The 22,427-nt window shown below is 36.6% G+C and overlaps 1 protein-coding gene across 1 annotated transcript in view; it reads right to left on the bottom strand.

The window, feature by feature from the left end:
- Positions 1–1,773: 1,773 nt before the first annotated feature.
- Positions 1,774–22,427, bottom strand: part of ABCA12 (ATP binding cassette subfamily A member 12) — a 170,027-nt gene continuing 149,373 nt past the window's right edge. The window contains 12 exon segments of the mRNA XM_038585677.1: positions 1,774–2,931; positions 4,404–4,541; positions 7,709–7,814; positions 9,102–9,194; positions 10,645–10,748; positions 12,599–12,733; positions 13,727–13,868; positions 14,170–14,279; positions 15,610–15,814; positions 18,231–18,484; positions 19,598–19,757; positions 20,940–21,055. Of these exon segments, the coding sequence (XP_038441605.1) occupies positions 2,824–2,931; positions 4,404–4,541; positions 7,709–7,814; positions 9,102–9,194; positions 10,645–10,748; positions 12,599–12,733; positions 13,727–13,868; positions 14,170–14,279; positions 15,610–15,814; positions 18,231–18,484; positions 19,598–19,757; positions 20,940–21,055 (1,671 nt within the window). The 3' untranslated portion in view covers positions 1,774–2,823.

Below are 22,427 nucleotides of genomic sequence, written 5' to 3' on the forward strand. Positions count from 1 at the left end.
ATCACACCCTGGACTGAAGGTGGCACTAAATCGCTGGGCCACCGGGGCTGCCTGTTTTCTGCATTTTTATTTTGTATCCTATGACTTCACTGGATTCATTTATCAGTTCTGGCAGTTTTTTGGTGGAGTCTTTCAGGTTTTATATCTATAGTATCATGTTGTCTGCAAATAGTGAAAGTTGCCCTTCTTTCTTACCAATTTGGATGCCTTTTATTTCTTTTTGTTGTCTGATTGCTGTGGCAAGGACTTCCAGTATTACGTTGAATAAAAGTGGTGAGAGTGGACATCCTTGACTCGTTCCTGACCTTAGGGGGAACAGTTTTTCTCCACTGAGTATGATGCTCGCTGTTAGTTTTTCATATGTAGCTTTTATTATGTTGAAGTATACTGCCTCTAAACCTACCCTCTTGAGAACTTATATCATGAAGGGATGTTGTACTTTGTCAAATGCTTTTTCTTAGTCTATTGAAATGACATTTGGTTTTTATCCTTTCTCTTATTGATATGATGTATCATGTTGATTGATTTGTGAATATTAAACCAGTCTTGTATCTCAGGAATAAATCCCACTTGATTGTGGTGAATGATTTTTTTTTTGATATATTGTTATATTCTGTTCTTCACCTCTTTTAAATAAGACATCAACTCACCCCTTCCTTAATTTTTACCACTCATTTGTAAGTGTGGTTGACTTTATTTATTTTTTTTTTATTTTTATTTTTTTTAAAGATTTTTATTTATTTATTCATGATAGTCACAGAGAGAGAGAGAGAGAGAGGCAGAGACACAGGCAGAGGGAGAAGCAGGCTCCATGCACCGGGGGCCCGATGTGGGATTCGATCCCGGGTCTCCAGGATCGCGCTCTGGGCCAAAGGCAGGCGCCAAACCGCTGCGCCACCCAGAGATCCCGTGTGGTTGACTTTAATGCAGATTTCTAGAAGTCATGAGGACAGTCCATAGCATGGTTGCACAGTGAATGAATGTGAAAATGTATTTGGAAATCCATGGTTTTCAAAGTCCGCTCAACCACTCCACCTTCTCCCTGGGCTTTCATCTCTTTAATACTCAGTCTTCCCTGCTTTCTCCTTCTCCACTTCTCTCCTTGCCTTTTGCTTTCATTCCTACCACTACTCAGAAATGAGAAGGCAACCAACCAACCAACCACCATCATCACAATAACAAACACAATGAATGATAAATCCTTTTATTCTTTCATGAAGCCTGACCACCTTTTTTTGTCTTTGGGCTCCCGAAGACATTCATGCTCTCAGAGTTACAACTTCTACTCTGAAAACCTTATCTACATATTATACTCAATACAGGCTTTTTCTATACTAAGAGTTGTTCTGTTGCCATCTGTTAAGATGTGTATTTTTAGTCTGGATAGATTACAAATTAGGATGCATGCTCTGACAGAAAAGTAGACGGTACAATAAAGTATGGTATTAAAACAGAGGGATTGGGCTTAAACTGAGGAGGTAAAAAAGGAAGGCTTCTGTGAGAAAGAGTAACATTTCTGAAGACTGTTAGCATAGTCTCCTGACAAAGAGGAAGGAAGAACATTTCAAGTAGTAGGTCTGGAGATGCGAGGGGTTTGGTGCACTGGGAAAACTGAAAAGAACCAGCATGACTATACCCTAAAGAGGAAGAAGAGAAAGAAAGGGATGAAGGTGGAGAGGTGAGCAGGGACCTGATCACTGGAACCTTGTAGGTCACATGACTCCAGTTTTTAGGTTCCTGAATCTTCTCTGACAAATGAAAAGACTTCATGAATTATTTTTTCTAAACTTTGAGTTTATTGGTTTTTGAAACCAATACAATTGTGCCAAAGCTGGCAAATATGTACACACACACACACACACACACACACACAATTACATAAAAGCACCTTCCCCGAGGGCCATATCATTATGAAGTCTATCCTATAGTCATATGCATGATTCTGGGTCAGCAGGGTGATTAGCTGAAATTTATCTCCATATTCATTTTCTCTCCACAGGAATGTTTCCTGCAGAGAGGCCCACAATATGAGGGTTTCTGTAAGAGATTAAAAAAAAAAAAAAAAAAAACGTTGCCTGCCAGCAGCACATGATTTTTCCATCAGTTTTTAGGATTTCTATCTGTTCAGCTGATACACCCATTTCCTCTGAAGAACAAACAGCTTCTTACTCTGCTCAGTGCCTTACTACGTGTTAAGGCCTGGCAGGAATAAATCTAAATTCTGTTTACCACCAGGGTAAACTGCCCTCTTATTGCATTCTTGTGGAAAGGCACTTTTTTGGCATTCAGTATACCCCACATATTTATAGGTACTGAAAATGACACACCACATATATTGCAGACATCGAGCCCACTGCTTACTGCCATTGCTAATCTATATCCAATGATGATGCTCATTCTGTTGTTTTCTGGAAATAAATTATTTTGTTTTCCCAATTCTATCTACCCCAAACTATCTTACTTTTCTTCTCCACTCTTACTTTTCAGCTACTAATAACTATGCCTTTTAAGTTGTCTTTTTATTAAAAGTAATAAATTAAGACATTTATCTTTAAGTGCATTGTGACCAGCATATACGTTAGCACGCTCGGAGTATTCAGTTTACCAAAATTCATTTCAGTAGCAACAACATTCACCGAGTTTAGAAAAAAAAAACTTTCCACTTATAGTTAGTTAGTTACTTGTTAGTCTCACACAATTGTACCTTCCATACAGTATAATACTTTAAAATTAAGATAGCTTGAGGAAGTGATATCTTCTGTGGCTCTTCCTTAAAAGGAAGCCATTGACCATTTGCTGTGCTTGACTTTGATAGAGATAATACTAAGATTCCATCCGGTCATCCTGTGAATCAACGCTTATGGTGGAACCTTGGCTACTGGTATCAGCAGTTTCATAGGACTTTTGATCTTTGGCAAAGTTGATGAAAACCTATTTTTTAAGGGAAATAAAGCCATTAGTGCTTGGTAAGCCAAAGGAAGAAATAGGGTTAATTCACACACACACACAGTGAAAGAGAAAAAAGAGAAGTAAAGTAGATATTATAGGGACATGACCACACAGAAACATACATTTTCACTAGTATTCCTCTTATATATTCAAATTTAACTGGGGCAGGGGATGCCTGGATGGCTCAGTCAGTTAAGTGTCCCACTTATGATTTCAGCTCGGTTGTCAGGGCTGTAGGATGGAGCCCCATGCTAGGCTCTGCGCTTGGCATAGAGTCAGCTTGCCCCTCTCCTTCGGCCTCTCCCCCTACTCACACTCTTTCTCTCTCAAAATTAAATAAAGTTTTTAAGAAAATTAACAGGTTTGAAAATAAAATCTATATCTAGAACTATAATCATAATATCAATCTAAAGCTATAATTAAATATCTATAACCACATATTTGCATTTATAAGATTTACATTAATATTTCTATCAAGTATAATCCAGGAATCCAAGCCATTATCAAATGTTTATATAATGATGCTGAGACAAATTTCACTAGTTTCAAGAGTTAATGTACTAAAATAAAATTTGTATCAAGAGCCCACATTATGTTCAGTAAGCCAATTATTTAACAGGCAGACCTTTAGGACTTGGTCATAGATTCCTCCAGAAACTGAGATTCTACTTTTGTGTCAGACAGGGGTCCTGGTAGTTGATTTTAAGTCAAAGGCTAACATTTCTGGGTCAGTAAAGCCATAATTGGCTAAAACCCTCATAAAAAATTGTCCATAAAATGCAGCACTTAAGAGGCCCTTGAGGCCTAACATTTAGACTCGTCCTTACGATAGATGCTACTCAATGTTCTATACATCAGGGTTGGTTGAGCTCTACAAAATTAACATAGGGCAAAGAGGATGACAGATGACCTCTAAAGTCTCCAGTTATAGAAGATAAAATAATTAAGACAGATGATGTGAGTGAAACAAAAAAATTCTGCATTTACTAGTTTGGTTGCCTGAACCTAGCAGATCTACAGGTCTGGCACTGAATTCTCTCTAGAAACCCCCATCCTGTGCTAACCCTGGAAGCCAATCGATAATGTTATTTAAGAAATCTACCGGGGGGGGGGGGGAAGAAAAATTTATCAAGGAGAAAGGAAAGTGTTAATAACTATTTGTTTTATGGGTGAAACTAACATTTTGTTTCTTTATATATTCCTACAACCTAATGAATATAAATGTCTTATAGAAAGGAAAAATCTTTTCTCCATTAAAAAATGTTTAATGCCTTTCACATTTTTTTTTTGAACATCCTAAAATGCTGTTAGAAATAAATTCAGCTAAATTTTTCAGGTGCGAGCTTAGATATTGTTTCAATTACAAACAAATTGAATGTCATTAAAAAGAAATAACCAGAATGTGTAATAATTAAATGTGGCATTATGCACATGGATCATGGTAACCAGCTTACCTCTTCCAGAGTAGTCTGACTCACTAAGAAATTTGTGATATTTAAAGCAGTCTTGTTGGTTTCCAGCAGATCAAAAATGTTTGCTACTCCTCCTGCCGTGACTGGCACATGATACTCTAGCATGCTGAGGTGCTGATCCTGTGGGAACCAAAGGAAAAAATTTATTCTGCAATGTCAGGTAATATTGAGTTGACTAGACATAACTTGACCAAGAGCTAAAGAAAATACTGAAATTCATTCCGTTGACAATGATGAGACAGTGTAAAGGATGGCTATGTTTTGCAGCTAACAACCTGTAAAGATGAGATGAAAAGTTTTACAAATGTCAAAGAGGAAATAAAATTAAAAATCTAATGAAAATTCCCAAGTATTCTATTTTCCTTATAGTCTTGCCTAGAAAAAAAATATTGTGAAATGGTATTTCAGATGTCAGATTATGCTCAGCTCACATAAGATTTTTTTTTTAATTTTTATTTATTTATGATAGACACACAGAAAGAGAGAGAGAGAGGCAGAGACATAGGCAGAGGGAGAAGCAGGCTCCATGCACCGGGAGCCCGACGTGGGATTCGATCCCGGGTCTCCAGGATCGCGCCCTGGGCCAAAGGCAGGCGCTAAAACGCTGCGCCACCCAGGGATCCCACATAAGATTTTTTTAAAAGAGATCACATTTAGAAAATTTTGTTGTTTTAATGCTAGAACTGTACTAAAAGGCTAAGGATTAACTGTTCAATTTATATTGGCTAAAGAGGCTAGATTTCAGAAGTGCTGTGTAGGAAAACTTTCATTAATATATGCCATATCTGGGGCATCTGGGCGGCTCAGTTGGTTAAGACTGCCTTCAGCTCAGGTCACGATCTCAGAGTCCTGGGATTGAGCCCCAGATGGGGCTCCCTGCTCAGTGGTAGTCTGCTTCTCCCTCTCCCTCTGCCCCTCACTTTCTCCCAATCCCCACTGGTGCCTACTGGTGCCTGCTTTCTCTCTCTCAAATAAATAAAATCTTAAAAAAATATATGCCACATTGTTTCTTAATTTACCCTAAAATGCTTTCCAATTTCTTTATTTAGTCTATGGTATCACCATCTACTTAGTAATCTATTTTTGCTTCCATGGAGCATCTTTAATACCTTAATTTTCTACATATTCAATTAGTTACTATATCCTATTTGTTTTTTCTTCTAAAATGAGTCTCGCATTTAAACCTTCCCTCTCTACTTGCACCATTAACTCCATTCTCACCACTCCATACCTGAGTGACTGCCTCGGCCTCTTCCGTGGCCTAGAACCTGTATATATTCACATATCCTGGCACAAAGCAGCTAGGATAATCTTTCCTGAGAACTATTTTATCAAGATATGTTCTTACTCCAGAATCTATCCCTGCAACCTAAATGGATCAGATGAAGACTGTGTATTTCACCTGGTTTTTATTTTTTTTTAATTTTAATTTTAATTTTAATTTTTTTTCACCTGGTTTTTAAAACTTCTGTTACTGGATACCCCTCCTCTTATCACACTATCTTTGCTCACTGGCTAACCCCTCTTATCGACCTGGTTATGCATTGCACCTGTCACTACCATCAGGCTATCTTATTTTTATTCCCAAAATGTTGCTCTTGCTATTTCTCTTCTAGGGATCTAGAAACAACTACGTTCTTGTCAAGAATGTTATGTTTAGAAAGGAATGAAACTTTTATGATCACTCTATTTGCTTTGTATAGCCCTGGTCCTACAAGTAACAGACCAGGGTGAATGTAATCTCAACACCCAGTGAATAAACATACATTTCTTTTTTTTTTTTTTTTTTTTTTTGCTAAACACAGATTTCACCTCAGAAACTCACCAAAAGAAAAAGCACTATTGTGATTTGTGCAAAACAGAGTCCTTTAATTTTTAAATTTGATTTTAATTTAGGTGGTAGAAAATGGACTTTGATAAGAATCATAAAAGCTATTATTTCCTGGAGAAGCCAAGGTTTGGGAGGTAGAGACAAAGGTATTTTATAGAGATAAAAGAATTGTTTTAAAAAATACATTCTATTTTGCTCTCTATAATCATGTCACATTAATATGGTGCCTTATAGTTTATGAAGTAGCTTTGTAGACATTTTATCATTTGTTTCTCACACCAATCTCATGAAGTAGATGTCATTATTCCTTTTCTACAAAGGAGAAAAATGAAGTTCAGAGACTTTAAATGTCTTGCTGGTAATCACACAGGCAGAGCCCAAGTCTTCCCATTTCCTTCCATCATTCCACACCTAATTTCTTTTATTTTACTTTTATTTTAATTTTTTAAAGAATTTATTTATTTGAGAGAGAAAACACGACTAGTGGGAGGGGCAGAGGGAGAAGCACATTCCCCTTTGAGCAAGAAGCCTGATGCAGGGCTCCATCCCAGGACCCTGAGATCATGACTTGAACAGAATCAGATGCTTCACTAACTGAGCTGTTCAAGTACCCCTACATCTGCTTTCCTTTAAAAACATTCATTTGCTATAATCATCTTGTACAAACTACCTGTACATCAAAGATGTTATGATGATAGCTTTTTCTGTCACATGCATTTATTTTAAGTATGTACTATGTGAGATATATAAATATATATGCCTGCCCATCCTGTGGATATGCATACATAAGATCAAATTAAGTGAACAATGTTTCAACTAGTGTGGGAATTAAGAACTTGATTTCCAAGCAGTTCTGTTTAAACTACTGTGGTCATATCTTTCAAATGAGAGAAGCAAGAAGATAATCTTCTCTAGCTCTGACATTCACAAACTCTATTTTTTTTTTTTTTTTTGTAAGATGAAATGTCTTTGGTCATATAATATTTGTCATCCTTTAATTCCTTAACATATGTAACTAGTAAACTAGTTGGGAATATAACTCAAAAACTAATAGCATGGTCATAAGGTCTTTGTGAGGAAGAAATAAATAAAGCTATATAAAAGGATCACATTTTATTTATGTATATATGTTATGTACGTATGTATTTATTTTAATGTAAGCCCTACCCCCAATGTGGGGCTCAAACTCATGACCCTGAGATGAGGAGTTGCAGGCTCTAAAGATTGAGCCAGCCAGGTGCCCTAGGACTACATTACTTTCAACTAGCTATAAAATGATATAATTAATTTGAAGATTCTATTTGTTCCTACTAAGTGTGTTTCAGAATATCATGTGTAGCTTGAACTAATATATTAATAATAAGGCTATGTTTGACTTGAAAATGGTAAACAACCATATTAGATTATGACTAGCAAAACTAATCAAGATCAAAAGGCAGGACAATTTCCTACTTACTTTTAAGTATGTTTTTGGGAAGTGCAGTTGCATAAACCTTGTGAGGGTATCCATGCTCACTTTGGTATTCTTCAAGTGAACCTTGACAGTAAATCCTCGTCCAAACCTAGAAAGAAAAAGTACAAAGTGTGATAGGAGTTCTATTTTGCTGAAATAGCTCCCCTGGAATTCTAGGTAATGAAACAGGACCCAAGCTGACCATTATTTCCCCTTTTTTAATATAAAGACTGCCATTTTCTCATAAAAGTTCAAGGTATGTTGCAACTGGAAATAGTGCCCTGCCATGATTTTTTATTTAGTTCTACCACTGTACAAAGTCACACTCCTTGGACAAAAGCTGCATTAGAAAGAAAACATAACTTGGCTTTCATTGATATCAATCAATTGGCAATTGATGTCAATATCTGGGGTTAAATACTTTCTAATTTAAAACAAACAAGGTCTTAAAAGGCAAGTCATTGGAGTTTTGGTGTCCAAAGTGAAGATTAAAGTCACTAGGATTTTAAAAATGAATAAGAAATCAATATGCTAGCTGTATGCCCAAGAATAGAGTTTGTAAGCAAGTCACAACAGACTCTCTGAGAACAATGTATAATGTCCCTTTCCTCCTTCTACCTTAATTATCTTGTTTAATACTATTTTACAAGAAAACCAGGTTGTACAGATTAAGGTATAAAGTAATGTCCTCAAGTTTGGAGATTAATATAGATATGTGTAAGTGCATATGCACTCTGGCAAATATAAATATTAATTTAATTTTAATTTGATAATATGATATTTATGTACATTTCCCCAAAGTATTCTTGATTAAAAGGCTTTGAACGCAGTAAAAATGTTAAATAGCTTGCTGAAAGCCTGTGCAAATGGCAAATGAACACGCTAGATAAAAATCTATGCTTTCATGTACTTGTCAAGGTCTAATTTGTTATCGAGTAAATTCTTGAAAACTACTTTCCGAGAGTATTTGTGTTGTAGATTTTCTTTTAAGATCTTTTAGTAAGAAAAAAAAAAAGATCTTTTAGTAAGATAATTTAAGGTAAATCGATTATCAACTTTTTCTTTCCAGTTTTACTTCTCATTATAGGACAATTTGTTGAGTAATCCTCTAAGGTAAGTACGGTACTTTTAGATTGACTTCCCAACATCATATGTTAAACAATACAATTGTTCACCTGTTTTATTTTTTTTAAAGATTTATCTATTTGAGAGAAAGAGAGAGAGAGAGCGAGCATGGTGGGGAGAGGCAGAGGGAGAGGAAGAGAGAATCTCAAGCAGACACCCCGCTGAGTGCAGAGCCCAATGTGGGGCTCATTCTCAACCTTAAGATCACAGCCTGAGCCAAAACCAAGACTCAACTGCTTAGCCAACTATGCGACCCGGGCACCCACCTTACCTGCTTTTTATATGCTGCAAAGATCCAATACATTGGAATCTTCCATTTACCATAATGGCCAACCTGGTACAGAGAGCCTCACATTCTTCCATGCTGAAAGACAGAATCACATCAGCATTCTGAGCACACAAAAGTGCTCATAAGCATAAGCTTAAATGTTTCATTATGGCACCTTAGAAATACTATTTTAGTTCCTTAAAATGTCTTTTCCCTTGAAGGACACAAAAAATATATTTTAAAATATAAATGAAATGTCTTCACATAGGGTTTATTACTCTTTATTCTCCAGCTTGAAGCCCTCTCTCTCACCTGGAATGCCCTCTCATCAAGCACAGTATTTCTTTCAACCTCTTTCAAGCTTAGGCTTAAGACCTACATTCCCTGAGAAATGTTTCCAAAATAATCTTGAGCTTTTTTCATGATGCTTCATACTCCATATTCAGTTGGCTTTTATGCTTTGTTATTTATAAGTAGTTAACCTGTACTTGATTATATAATCTCTCATTTCAAGAACTATGACAACTAGTAGAGATCCTCTCCACTTTGTACAAAAGTGAATGGAAATTAAAGATTGGCTTCAGAACATGTAGTGTGCCAGGCAAAGCTAGGATATGAACAAGTCTCTTAATTATAAATAAATCTAGAATTTTTTCTATTATATGGTAATTGCAGTGAAGGGATGACTTTAATACAGGCTTACCTTGTAAGGAAGGCACAGATAAGATGCTTCAGTAGCCTTTTTACTGAATTGATTGGAAGGGTCTATTCATAGAGGAGGCTTGGAGATTAAAACTTAGATTTTGTGAAAAGACCATTTCAGGTAGAAAGCACAGGCAGAGAGAGGGTGTGGTGATAGGGAAGGGCAGTGAATGTATGTGCAACCACTAGTCATTCAGATGGACTGGTAGGTGGGGTTGTCATGGTAAAAAAAAAAAAAAAGACTGGAAATTTAGATAAGGCCAGACAATAAAAGGCCTTTCATACTAAGGTGGAGGATAATGAATTTTATGCAATAGGCAACAGGGATTCTTAGTTAAATTGAGAAAGTCACAAGTCCCTTTTCATTTAAGAGAAATTTGTTTTTACTTTTTAAAAAAATTTCTTTTTAAAGATTTATTCATTTATTTTAGAGAGAGAGAGAGAGAGCACATGCACGTGCACACACACAAGTGGGAGAGGGGCAAGGGGAGAGAATCCAGTGGTGGACCTCTGCATGGAGCGCAAAGCCCCATGTGCGGCTTGATCTCAAGACCCATGAGATCGTGACCTGAGCCGAAATCAAGAGTTGGACGCTTAACAGGCTTAGCCACCCAGGGGCCCTAAGAGAAATTTGTTTTTAGAAAGATTGCTTAGGCCCTATCCTACCCACCACAGGAGCTGGATTCTCACACGAAACCTGCCTGACTTCCTCCTCTGATGCAAACATAAAATACTTTAATCCAATTGTGGATTCATTATCAATACATAATATGTAGGATTACCTCTTCCCCTCTCTCCTCCTAAAATCCTGTCAATGGCTTTAAAGTTGCCACACGCAGTTTACCTGTGAGATGTGAGGATGACTGAACATTTATTCTGCACTTCTTCTGAAATGATCTTCCAGAGGTGCCGTTTCGACTTAGGATCCATCCCAGAGCTCGGCTCATCCTTAATAGAAAGTTACAAGAAAAATTTATCAAATTAATTAAATTTTTGATGAGGTTCTTTACATGAATCACTGCGTCTCACTTGCCTAGAACAGAAATTACTTTGCAAAGTCCTGTGACGAACTTGTTTTATACTTAATAGGCTTCTTTCTGCTGCTGTCAAAAAGCTCAAAATTAATCATTTAAAATTGTCAATCTGTTTTAAAAAGTGTCTCAGTGAAGTTGACACCCTGTTACTTTACACTGGTCTCATATTTCTTTGGAAAAAAAATCTGCTTCAATTACTGACAAAGTGGAGTTTCTGCATTTAATACTACATTGTCACATATATATCTGAAGCTGCATCAGCAAGATTGCTACCTTGCTCCTGATAGTAGAATTGTGGCTATGAGTGATATGCACATGTGACACGCAGAGAACATAATTTGACTTTTCAGTTAGTATTTGAGGTGTATTTTAAATTCTATGGTATTAATTGAAATGTAATCTTCTTTGGAGAAATAAAAATAAGATTGCCATGTACAAAATATAAATTATATTTTAAAGTAAATGTTTTGAAAAATTATACAGACATAAATTCAAAATGCAAAAATAGATAATCTAAACAAGCAGTAATAGATTCTGAGAGATAATTAAATTAACAAATTAGAGGTCAAGATGAGGAAATAATTAAAGATAATGTATTTGCAGTTGTACATAGGATTATCTGAGGCTTATTATAGTAAGAGATTAAAGAAATGAGTGTTGATTTGGGGAAACAGGAAAAGATATCTTGTTACTGCTCCTATTTTTGAAGGCGATAGCATATATGGCAAATGCATATGGCAGAAAATATGATAGCTTTCTCTCATAGCTTGTATTTCAGTTCATCTCATTACTGCATAACATTTGCATAGCACTTTTAAACATTTTAAGTACTTTACATCGATTGTCTCCTGGGGGTGCCTCATGGTTGTTTTGTTCAAGTTAAGGGACACTTAGACAATAAAATTACACCATAAGCGTCAGTTGGTAGGGATGTAATGCATTATAAGCTTCTGGTATTATAGAAAGATAGGTTGGCATCCCTCTGCTGGGCAGTTTAAATGATTTGGTCCTCTGTATGACTTAATCCCTGGAATAATGTGCTGATTTATAGCTGAATTTGTATGGCATATGATTAAAACCCTTCTGAAGTTTGGAGTTCTTTGAATGAAGGGATCTTCCAAGATAAGGGCAAGTTCATTTCTCAGAAATAAGCCCTTTCACAGTGTTTAACCTGAAGAGCAGGATGCCCTGTCATCTCTATGGGTAATTTGTATTTCCAAATGATTAATTTTCCAGCTCTTAACCAAAATAAAATATGTAGAATGCATTTCTTGCCTCCAAAGAATTCAAATAAAATAGAAAGGCAACATTGTCAATCACACCCCAAACTAGGTAACTCATATTTTTAAGTAACAAGGAAATGAAATTTTAGAACAACACATTGCCCTAAAATATATCTTTCTGTTTTAGTAGAAGTTGGAAAATATGTTGGTTCACCTGATGAGTTACTAACTACAGATTTCTTCAGTAACAGACAATCAAATTCTTCCATATTTCATAATATTACTTATTTGAATACCTGAATTTGTTTTGGCTACTTCCTGTTCACATGACAAGTGTTTCTTCTGAAACGGACTAGCCATAGCTCTTTGCTAATATAAATTCCCTTAATGAGATAGTATATGTAAGATGTTTTGCAAAATAATCAGCATATAGTGAGACTTCAGTAAAGGTTTATGGCAACGATGAAAATAAAATGTTACACACACTATTGGGTATGTGGGTCTAATTATGTGGTCGCCTTTTCCGTAATGATCCTCTTACCAGCAGTAGAATGGAAGGTTTCCCTATCAAGGCCAGTGCTGTGGATAATTTTCTTTTTGTGCCATAACTGCACAGCGAGGTAGCTCTGTCCTTGTAGGGCATCAGGTGAAGTCTCCTAAGGAGTTTATGAACAGTCTGTGGGTGGAAAACAGGAGTTAGGTTGTGATCTTCCCCTGCCAAAATTCTAACAGCATTACATGGAAAAAAGAATTGTGAAAGTTCTATAGTGAAGAAACACATACCTGAAAACAAATCAAACACTATACCCAACATATTTTACTTTTACTTTTAAAGGTCCATCTAAAAATTAATAATCATTTAAAGGGAGAAGAAATTCTGTAGAGACTCATTTTCAGATGGGATTTTCCCCTAAATGTGAGTGTGTGTGTTTACAATTGTGGGCTGCACTTTCTGCAGGATTTCTTTATACAACTTAAAAGAGCTGAAAGAGAATTTGACCCTTCATAAGGCAGGTTTCTCATGGATCGTCCTGTTTCATCTTTCTTCTTATGGAGGGAGCAAATTGTCACAAAGGCTTTATATCTATTTAAAACTGACCCAGTATCAAAATTTCAGCACATTAACTTAGGAATCATGGGTTCTTGAGACTATTTCTGTAAACAGCTCTGGCAAATAGTGGAATCCTAGGAAGATTTCAACAGGTCCTCAGGATTGCACAAATAGAGGAACCTGCCAGAAGGGTTAGCCATTCCATTAAAAAGGCAAATGATTGCAGTGAAGTCCAAAACCACATTAAAAAAACCAAACTGGAAGCTATTTGATTTTATGTGGGCAGTTTGCAGGGAATTCCATGTTTCGAAACTTATCTAAACACTAGAGGATGTACAGACATCACCAACCAATGCTTAGCCCAGAGCCTAAGGATCTTTTATTGGATAGTTCTTAAAAGGTAACTAAGCAAACACAGGTCCAGGAGCTTCTGCAGCTGAGTTCAGAGGTGTATAGCTGATCTTCACAATTAAGGTAAGACTGCCTCAGTGCTCACTGACAGGAAGGAAATGCCATAGTTTTCCAGATTTCAACTTAGTTGTGAGCATAGGGGGTGGGTGGGCGGTGGCGGTGACAGTAATGGTTTTCAAATGAACTAGTTTTCACACTTCTACTCACTTCTTTAATATCTTTTTCTGGAATTCCATGTATCCTGGCATAGAAATACAGGTGTTCTTCTACGGACACCAGGTCATCTAAGGCATCTTCCTGAGGGCAGTATCCAACCAATGAGCTGTGTGAGTCAACGTGACCCAGAGATCTGAATTGAAAAAAAGCAAAGACACAGATGCATTTCAAAAGGTATGTCCCTTCTAGTCCCCAAATGTTGGGAAAACAGCTCTATTTTGGTCATGGTGATTGGTGATTCTACTAAAAAGAGGTAAAATATCCCAGCATATCCCACATCACACTGAAAGGTTTAAAAATTCACACTTGATCTGGAATAGCTATTTTTTCTCTAAGGATTTAATAATATAACTACAAAATAAAAGAGGCTTCATTTTAATTTTTTTCATGTAATTATGTTGTGCTCGGTAAGTTGAAGCCATGGTTTTTCATACCCAGTTTTATTTCTTATCAGAATATTTCCACTTGAAGGAATTATGTCTCCTGTCAGCATCTTGAAGATAGTTGTCTTTCCTGCTCCATTCACCCCAAGAAGGCCAAAGCACTGGTTTGGGAGAGCAAAAAAAAAAAAAAAAAAAGATATAAATCTTAATCCAAACCAAAGACATGTTACTATTATGTCCTGTTCCTCTTTCTCTCTGGATGAAATAAATTACAAAGAAAAATAAATCATTGGAATTATTCATAGATACTGTAGTATTCCGTTGATGTTTGATAAAACTTTCTCTTTTAAAACAAATGGTTACTTACATATCTTTTTTTCCTTTAACCATCTGAACATTTGTATGTATACATAGGACTTATTTTACATATTATCTTATATTATCTCTGTGACATGATAAAACATCCCACAAGTAAGATATGCTAACTTGACAAAGTAATTATATTTATAGATTTCACATTATTTACACAAAAATCACAACTTTACTGGATAAGCCGCTGAAGGAATAATTTCTTTATGCTGTTGAATAGATTTGATGCGTTTGGTTTGCAGCTCTGCTCCCAAAACTAAGGGAAATGCTGAGCAGCCCGGGTGGCTCAGCGGTTTAGCACCACCTTCAGTCCAGGGCGTGATCCTGGAGACCCAGGATGGAGTACCAGGTCGGGCTCCCTGCATGGACCCTGCTTCTCCCTCTGCCTCTCTCTCTCTCTCTCTCTCTTTCTGTGTCTCTATGAATAAATAAATCTTAAAAAAAAAAAAAAACACAACTAAGGCAACTAAGGGAAATGCTCACATTCTCTTTCACCTTTCAACGCTGCCTTAATATTTCTTCTTTTTTTGTTTTAAAGATTTATTTATTAGACAGAGTGCTTGAGTGCACACATGAGTGGGGGAAGGGGGAAAGGAAGAGGGAGAAGCTAAAGCAGACTCCACACAGAGCACCGAGTCCAGCTCGGGGCTTGATCCCAAGACCCTGAGATTATGACCTGAGCTGAAATCAAGAGTCAGATGCTTAACTGAGTCACCCAGCTGCCCCAATATTTCTTCCAAAAAAACAACAAGAATAACTACAGGTAGTTCTAGGACCTCACTTCTGACCACTGGTCTCTTTATGCTGTCTTTCACAGATGGCTGAAAACTAAAAGTTGAAGAGAGCACCCTGCACAGGCATCTTGACCAGAAGTCCACCCCAGCGAGGACAACAGCTTGGCAAGGGGCTCAGGACTGGGGGTGTGGTAAGTCCTCTATGTTGAGAGGGAAGATTTAGAGGGTATATAACACATGGATGTGTATAAATTTTAAATACAGCATACATCAAGATATTAAGGAGTTAACATCCATATTTCTAGAAAAAATATAGGAAAAGATAAAGATTTTTATCACTTAGCATGCCAATATAAAGGACTGTTGACAACGAAGCAGTGCTCCTCACCTCCCCAGCGGGTATCCCGATGCTGATGTTGTTTACAGCGATAATCTTTTTGTGGATCAGCTGATAGGTTTTTGTGAGCCGATGGAGCTGGACCAGGTCAAATTCACCTGCACCATTCTCCACTCTGAGTCTCTCAGCCCTCACATCTTCATCTTCATCTATTGTCTCCATTACAGGCGAAGAATTAAATTTTCTGAAGAAGAGTCTAAAATATGGGCCCAGTGATTTTGCATCAGTAATTATGAATTGGTACCACTCAATTTTGACATGTTTTAATGGGTTCTCAATTCACCAAAAGTGTGCAATCACACACTAGGTTTGTTTTAAATTTGTTATGTATGATGCTACTTAAATAAGTTAAAAATTAGTACGAATGCCCTTCACCATATTCAATATAGTATTTGGAAAACAGCTTCTGCTTTCCATGCCTTAAATGCTTTCAGATCTATTGTAATAATTCAGTTAGTTTGGTTTTGAAAGTTACTTCCTAAAAGAGAGACCAGAGTCATTAGGTTATTAGTAAGCAACACTTAGAAGTCCATGATCAATGAGCATCTTTTAAAAAAAAATCCTTTCCTTTTTATTTCTTCTTTAATCATCAATGACATGAATGTTCCTCTATGTTCTGTTTACTGTGAATGTCTTACCAAGGATCTAGCCAATATATTAAGGTTATCAGTCCTGAGAACTAAGTCTCAAAACTACCTCAGTATCTTGCCTAACATACACTAAAGCGAACCAAACCAAATTTAAAAACCCAACAAATCAATTCAGGTCTTCCTCCCAATGTCCCTGTTTCTTTTAATGATATCCCCAGAGATTCCAACTGTGATATATTCTTTGAATCTTCCCCATTCCAAACTCTGCTCATGTAGTCAGTCTCGTAGCACTGGAAATGCCTTGTAACACCCCAGTCATCAATCATGTTCTGTCTATTTCTATTATCATCAGAGGCTTTCACTCTTTCTCACCTAAATTCTTCAGGAATCTCAAATTGCTCCAGTATCTCTGACTCTTCCATTCTAATCTGTAGGACCTTCACAGAATCACATTCCCTAAAGCACCATTTGATCAGGTTGCTTTCTGGTCAAAACCCTTATTGGACTACTATTTGTTTGTTGAATAAAGTCCAAATCATCTCTTTAACTAAGTATAGAGCCCATAGTCTTCCAGCCATGTGCTGGAGCTCCTACTATTTTATTACATTTATTCTATGTTCTAATCACATTGTATTTATTACTCACTTATCAAATACAATCCAAGTTTTTTTTGCCAGATCTTTGCTTTTGTCATTCTTTTCATTATTTTTAATTTATATTTTATTTTTCCATAGGTGATGCCTGTGTCTTATGTATTAAAAAGGTACTAAAGAATATATAGTGAGAAGTAAGTTTCCTTCAATTCTATACAGTTCTCTTCAGTAGGGCACCCATAATTAGAGACAGTCTATGCATATGGATATATAAATTATAGTTCTTTTAACTCAAATGGTAATATACATTACACAAAGTTCTGAAACTTGCATTTTTAATTTAATAAAAATCAGTAGTAACCCCAAATATTACATATAAAACTGTATGGGTCTAATGACTGCATAGTGTTTCACTTATGAAAAAATCATATAATTTATTGAACCCATCTTTACATGCTAGACATTTTTTTTTTTAATTTTTTTATTTATTTATGATAGTCACAGAGAGAGAGAGAGAGAGGCAGAGACACAGGCAGAGGGAGAAGCAGGCTCCATGCACCGGGAGCCCGATGTGGGAATCGATCCCGGGTCTCCAGGATCGCGCCCTGGGCCAAAGGCAGGTGCCAAACCGCTGCGCCACCCAGGGATCCCACATGCTAGACATTTATGTTGTTTCATTCTTTTGCTATTAAGAATGGTTGCTATGATGGATGACTTTACAGATACATAATTCTGCAAATATGTGAACATACTTATAGGAAAAACTCCTAGAAATGGAATAGCTGGGTAAATGGTATATATATTTCTTTTTATTTATGATTGTTTTCACTCAATCTCCTTCTCCCAAACTCACTGCTAATATTATACTTAGTCTTCTCCCCCATTTCTACTTTCTTTCCATCCTCTTAATATGTTTTTTTTTAATTTTTTTTAATTTATTTATGATAGTCATACAGAGAGAGAGAGAGAGAGGCAGAGACACAGGCAGAGGGAGAAGCAGGCTCCATGCACCGGGAGCCCGACGTGGGATTCGATCCCGGGTCTCCGGGATCACGCCCTGGGCCAAAGGCAGGCGCCAAACCGCTGCGCCACCCAGGGATCCCTCTTTCCATCCTCTTAAACTCAACTCAAACACTACATCTTTTGTTTATGTATTTTCTCTGTACCACTCTGAATTTTAATTTCTTTAAGGCTAACAATTGAGCTTATTTAATTTTATTCTCTCATTCTACAATAATACTTACACTTGGTAAGGTTTGATAACTATTTTCTGAATGAAATGAATAAAAAAATACACTACAATTTTTAAAAGGTTTTTGAGTACAACATTTCCATTTTACTAAAGGAAAGATGACTAGGGACCCCTTCCTAAATATTTTGAATTGGGTTCTCTCATGGATGTCAAATGCTATGCTTTCATTTTATTTACCTGAGTTTCTTTATTAGCCATTCATTGATTAAGAGCCGCAAGAAAAAGAACATGGTGCCCTGAGAAACCAAAGCCACGAACATTGCACCTAGTTTATCCATCTCAAAGGTTTCACTCGGGTACTCCACTCCATATGCTTTTAAGAAGTCTAGGACCGACTGCTGTTGAGAAAGTTCAATCAAACCGTAGCCAAAGCAGAATTGTGGAAAAATCAGGAAAATGCGCTTGAGGGTTTCAGAAATAAGTTCTAAAGTCTGAAATGAGAGAGAAAAAAAACCAAAGTTGTTAGACTTCCAACAAATTGACAAAAAAGTAAAATTAGATGTGGACAAATATTAAAACTTGAGAAATTCATCTAGATTGGCAATTATTTCTCATGTATGTTGAATTTACACATATTTACTATAACCAAACAGTAGAGATTTATGACTAAAATACAAGCAGAAAAGGATTATCTTTTTCTTGAGATAATGTATGATTAGGCCAAATCCTGGCAGCAGAATCACTTCTAGTCCTGCCTGACATCCCAGGAATGCAGAAATAGCCAAGGTGTTGGGATCTGATGCAGGTTATTGGTCATGCCTGAGTAGAGGAGGTAGTTGGTAAGGTCAAGTTTTAGAACCTTAGATAACTCTACTTGAAGAGGGACTAAAATGGTGAAATGAGATGAAAAGAGAGACAACCTATCTCAATGAGGAGCAAATGGCTCATTTTCATGTTATTCACACTTGGGCCAACCACTTGCAACTCATGAATTGTCTTCTTCCTCCTGGAGTATGCTCATGTATTCCTCAGTTCACTTCATTTCCTCTCTATTCTTTCCCATTCAATTGCCTAGTACTGTTAGTGCTTCCCTTCCCACTAATTATAGTTGTTAGCTCTGAATGGAAAGTGATGCTTACAATGAAGTAGACTCCAATACATGATTGAAAGGGAATGAATTAGGTTTGTTCTCTGTGAACATTCAAAAAAGTCTTAACCCACAGTCATAGAACTAAGCCATTTGTCCTTGTTACTATCATACAATAACAATTGGTTAATGAGTAAAAAGTTTAGCCGACCAATTGGTTGCGTGATTTTTATAGTGTCATACTATATATTTGATTTAACCTCCACTACCCCACTTAAACCCTATCAAATGTTGGTAGTTTTGACACTGGGTAAATATAATCATAGGCATTAACCCAGATGGAGCCTAAAAAGAATTTCAAAAGACTGTAGCTTCTCCTCTACTACATTTAATAGAATTAAATGAAATTCCTTTTTTCTATTAGATAATGTGAAATACAGAAAAATCTTTTCACCTTGAACATGTTGAAATGTTTAATACATTTATTGAAGTTTAGCAGACTAATAATGGACCTTACCGGATCATTAGGCTTTTCCTTGGAAAGAAAGTACACCACTGACAAGGAAACAATGGAATTGATGCCAAAAAAAAGGTTGATGCAGACGTAAGTGATGAAAGCCATTCCGGTTTCATGGAAGAGCCCAGCCAGCAAGTACATCCAAGAAAATGTGGCATACCTGCATGTTAATAATACTGAGGATTAAATTTATGCCTTCATTATTATTCTTTCACAAACAAACAAATAAAACCTTTGATAGGGTTTTGAAAATAAACATTAGGGATAATTGCTAGAGCTCTTATAGTTAGATCTCTTTTTTACAACATTTTTTGACAAATCCTTTGGATTTTTTAAAGTGATAGTAAGAAGCCTCTCTTTTACGGAAATTTGAGTAATTCTATATCATCACAACTACAAAGTGATTCCTTCTAGAGATGGTTTCATCCTACCCAGGGAAGTTTTTGTTTGTTTTCTCAGAAATAAGATTTAATCAATATAAATCTTATAATTTAATGCTGAGGAAAAATAATGACATTATTGTAAGCTAGCTAAGCAGACAGGGATTGCTCAGAAGCTGGATGTCCTATGAGCAAACATTAGAGCAACCTTTCTGGTTATGAAGAAGAACTAGAGACAAAATCATCCTTCATCAGCTACATTGTGAAGCCAATGGATACTACCCAAGCATTTAGGCAGACAGAACTGCTATGCTGAGCACTAATTATATCAACCTGTACTACCTGCATTGCCCTCTAATGCAGACATAATACTGTGTGTGTTAGATATCTATAAAAATATAAATAAAGAGGATCTCTGGGTGGCTCAGCAGTTAAGCGCCTGCCTTTGGCCCAGGGCGTGATCCTGGAGTCCTGGGATTGAGTCCCATATTGGGCTCCCTGCATGGGGCCTGTTTCTCCCTCTGTCTGTGTCTCTGCCTCTCTCTTTTTCTCTCTCTCTCTGTGTGTCTCTCATCAATGAGTAAATAAAATCTTTAAAAAAATAAAATAAAATATACATGGTACACATACCTTATGCTACATATACTCATGATTTGTCAATACATAAATCCTTACATGTACACACATTTTGCTGACCATTCTAAAACATCCATTTTTATGTAAATTAAATTACATATGTAGATTGCTAAGCATGACACTTGATACCTTGTAAGTACTTATTAATGTTATATATTACTATTAATGACAATGGTATTCATTTTCAGAAGTATTGTATTTTACAAACTGTGGACTAGCACGTTTCATGGCTTCTGAAACCCCAAGATAATTGTAAATTAACTAATGAGATTTAGGTTCTGTGCCTAGGAACACTTAATTCTGTTCATTCTTTCACAGCAGCTTACCCAAACAGCAGAAGTAGGAGAGATACAGCACCGAGGTTGTTTCCACTGTAGAAGGCAGGTAACTTGAAAATTGCAATGACACCAATTGAAAATGCCACAGGCACCAAGTAGAAGGCCTGGGGGAGGGGAGCATGTAAAACAAGGCTTAATATATGGCAAATATTTTCCCAAAAACATCAATAGCCCATCTAGTTAAAACTATAATAAGTTGACCTTGACATATGTTAAGGAATGAGTTTTTGTATATGTTCCCATTCCTTGCAATGTTCAGCTCATTTTACACTGATTTCACTCTAGATTTTGTTTCCTGAAATATAAGGTCAAGCCAGGCTCCATCTTTATAAATGTACATGGAGTCCCTGGTGTTCATGCCTCCAGGCTTTGAGACTGGGGATCATTCAGTGACAGAGGTGCAGTAAGAAAGATAAGACAGTCAGGTGTCTTGGTATTAGATTCGGTCCTCAAAGTATTGATTTCATTTTGAATGCTGGAACACTCTCAGGTGGTTGATTTCTAAGGCTTGGTTATCAGTGTGAGCCACTCTGTGTAAAGCAGCAGGGCAGTGGGTTCTGCACATTCTTGGAATCACGGGTATATGAACAAAGAACTCAGTGTTTTATTGACAAACAGAAATATTAAATGCTGTGCAGGTTGCAGCAAGATGCACACTATGAAGGAGATGATAATTTAATTTGGGTGTGTGTGTAGGGGAATCTCTTAAATTGGAAGAAGCACAAGACAGATGACAACAAAATCTAAGTAGTAAGGAGCCCTTCACAGAAATGTGTACTTTAAGCTTTCTTGGCATTAAAGCTCCTATTAGTCCAGAGGAGTCATTACCAATTCTTTTAGATTTGACTTCTTCAACAAATGCATTTCAGACCCCACTGGATACATTAACAAAGTGGATATGCAGTTAATTACTCTCCAGCTCTTCAAGACAATGATCTATACAGCAACTCAGACAATTCTGCCATAATCACCAGGCAAATGCATACCACATCCTGGGCTTTTCGCCAATATGGGTACATTTGGAGTCAACAAAACCATTTGGACTTTGGGACCATTTTATGCAACTGAGAGAGCTGTCAATGAAGTTCATCCTGTATCATCCCAGCTTATTTTCTCTAATATGTCACTCATCAGGGAATGCTACTTCAAAGTTTTTACTATTGGTTGATTAAATTTTTAGAAGCTTGATTATCTGGGACCATTGGACAAGGCTATTTTGCTAACTTCTATTTCTCCAGAGTAGTGGCTCTCAAACTTTAGTATGCATAAAATCACTTAAAGGATTTTGTTAAAAACGTATATCCTGGCTCCACTCCCAAGATATAGAACTAGTAGGTCTGGAGTGGGGCCCAGGAATCTGCATTTCAATAAATGTCCTGGGGAATTTGATATGGATGGTCCTTAGACCATTGATATGAGGAGAGGTGGATCTTTCCTCTAACTATGGAATTGACTGTAACATTGATGCAAATTATT

The sequence above is a fragment of the Canis lupus genome, chromosome 37 (genome assembly GCF_011100685.1).
Source record: "Canis lupus familiaris isolate Mischka breed German Shepherd chromosome 37, alternate assembly UU_Cfam_GSD_1.0, whole genome shotgun sequence".
In the NCBI taxonomy this organism is placed as follows: domain Eukaryota; kingdom Metazoa; phylum Chordata; class Mammalia; order Carnivora; family Canidae; genus Canis; species Canis lupus.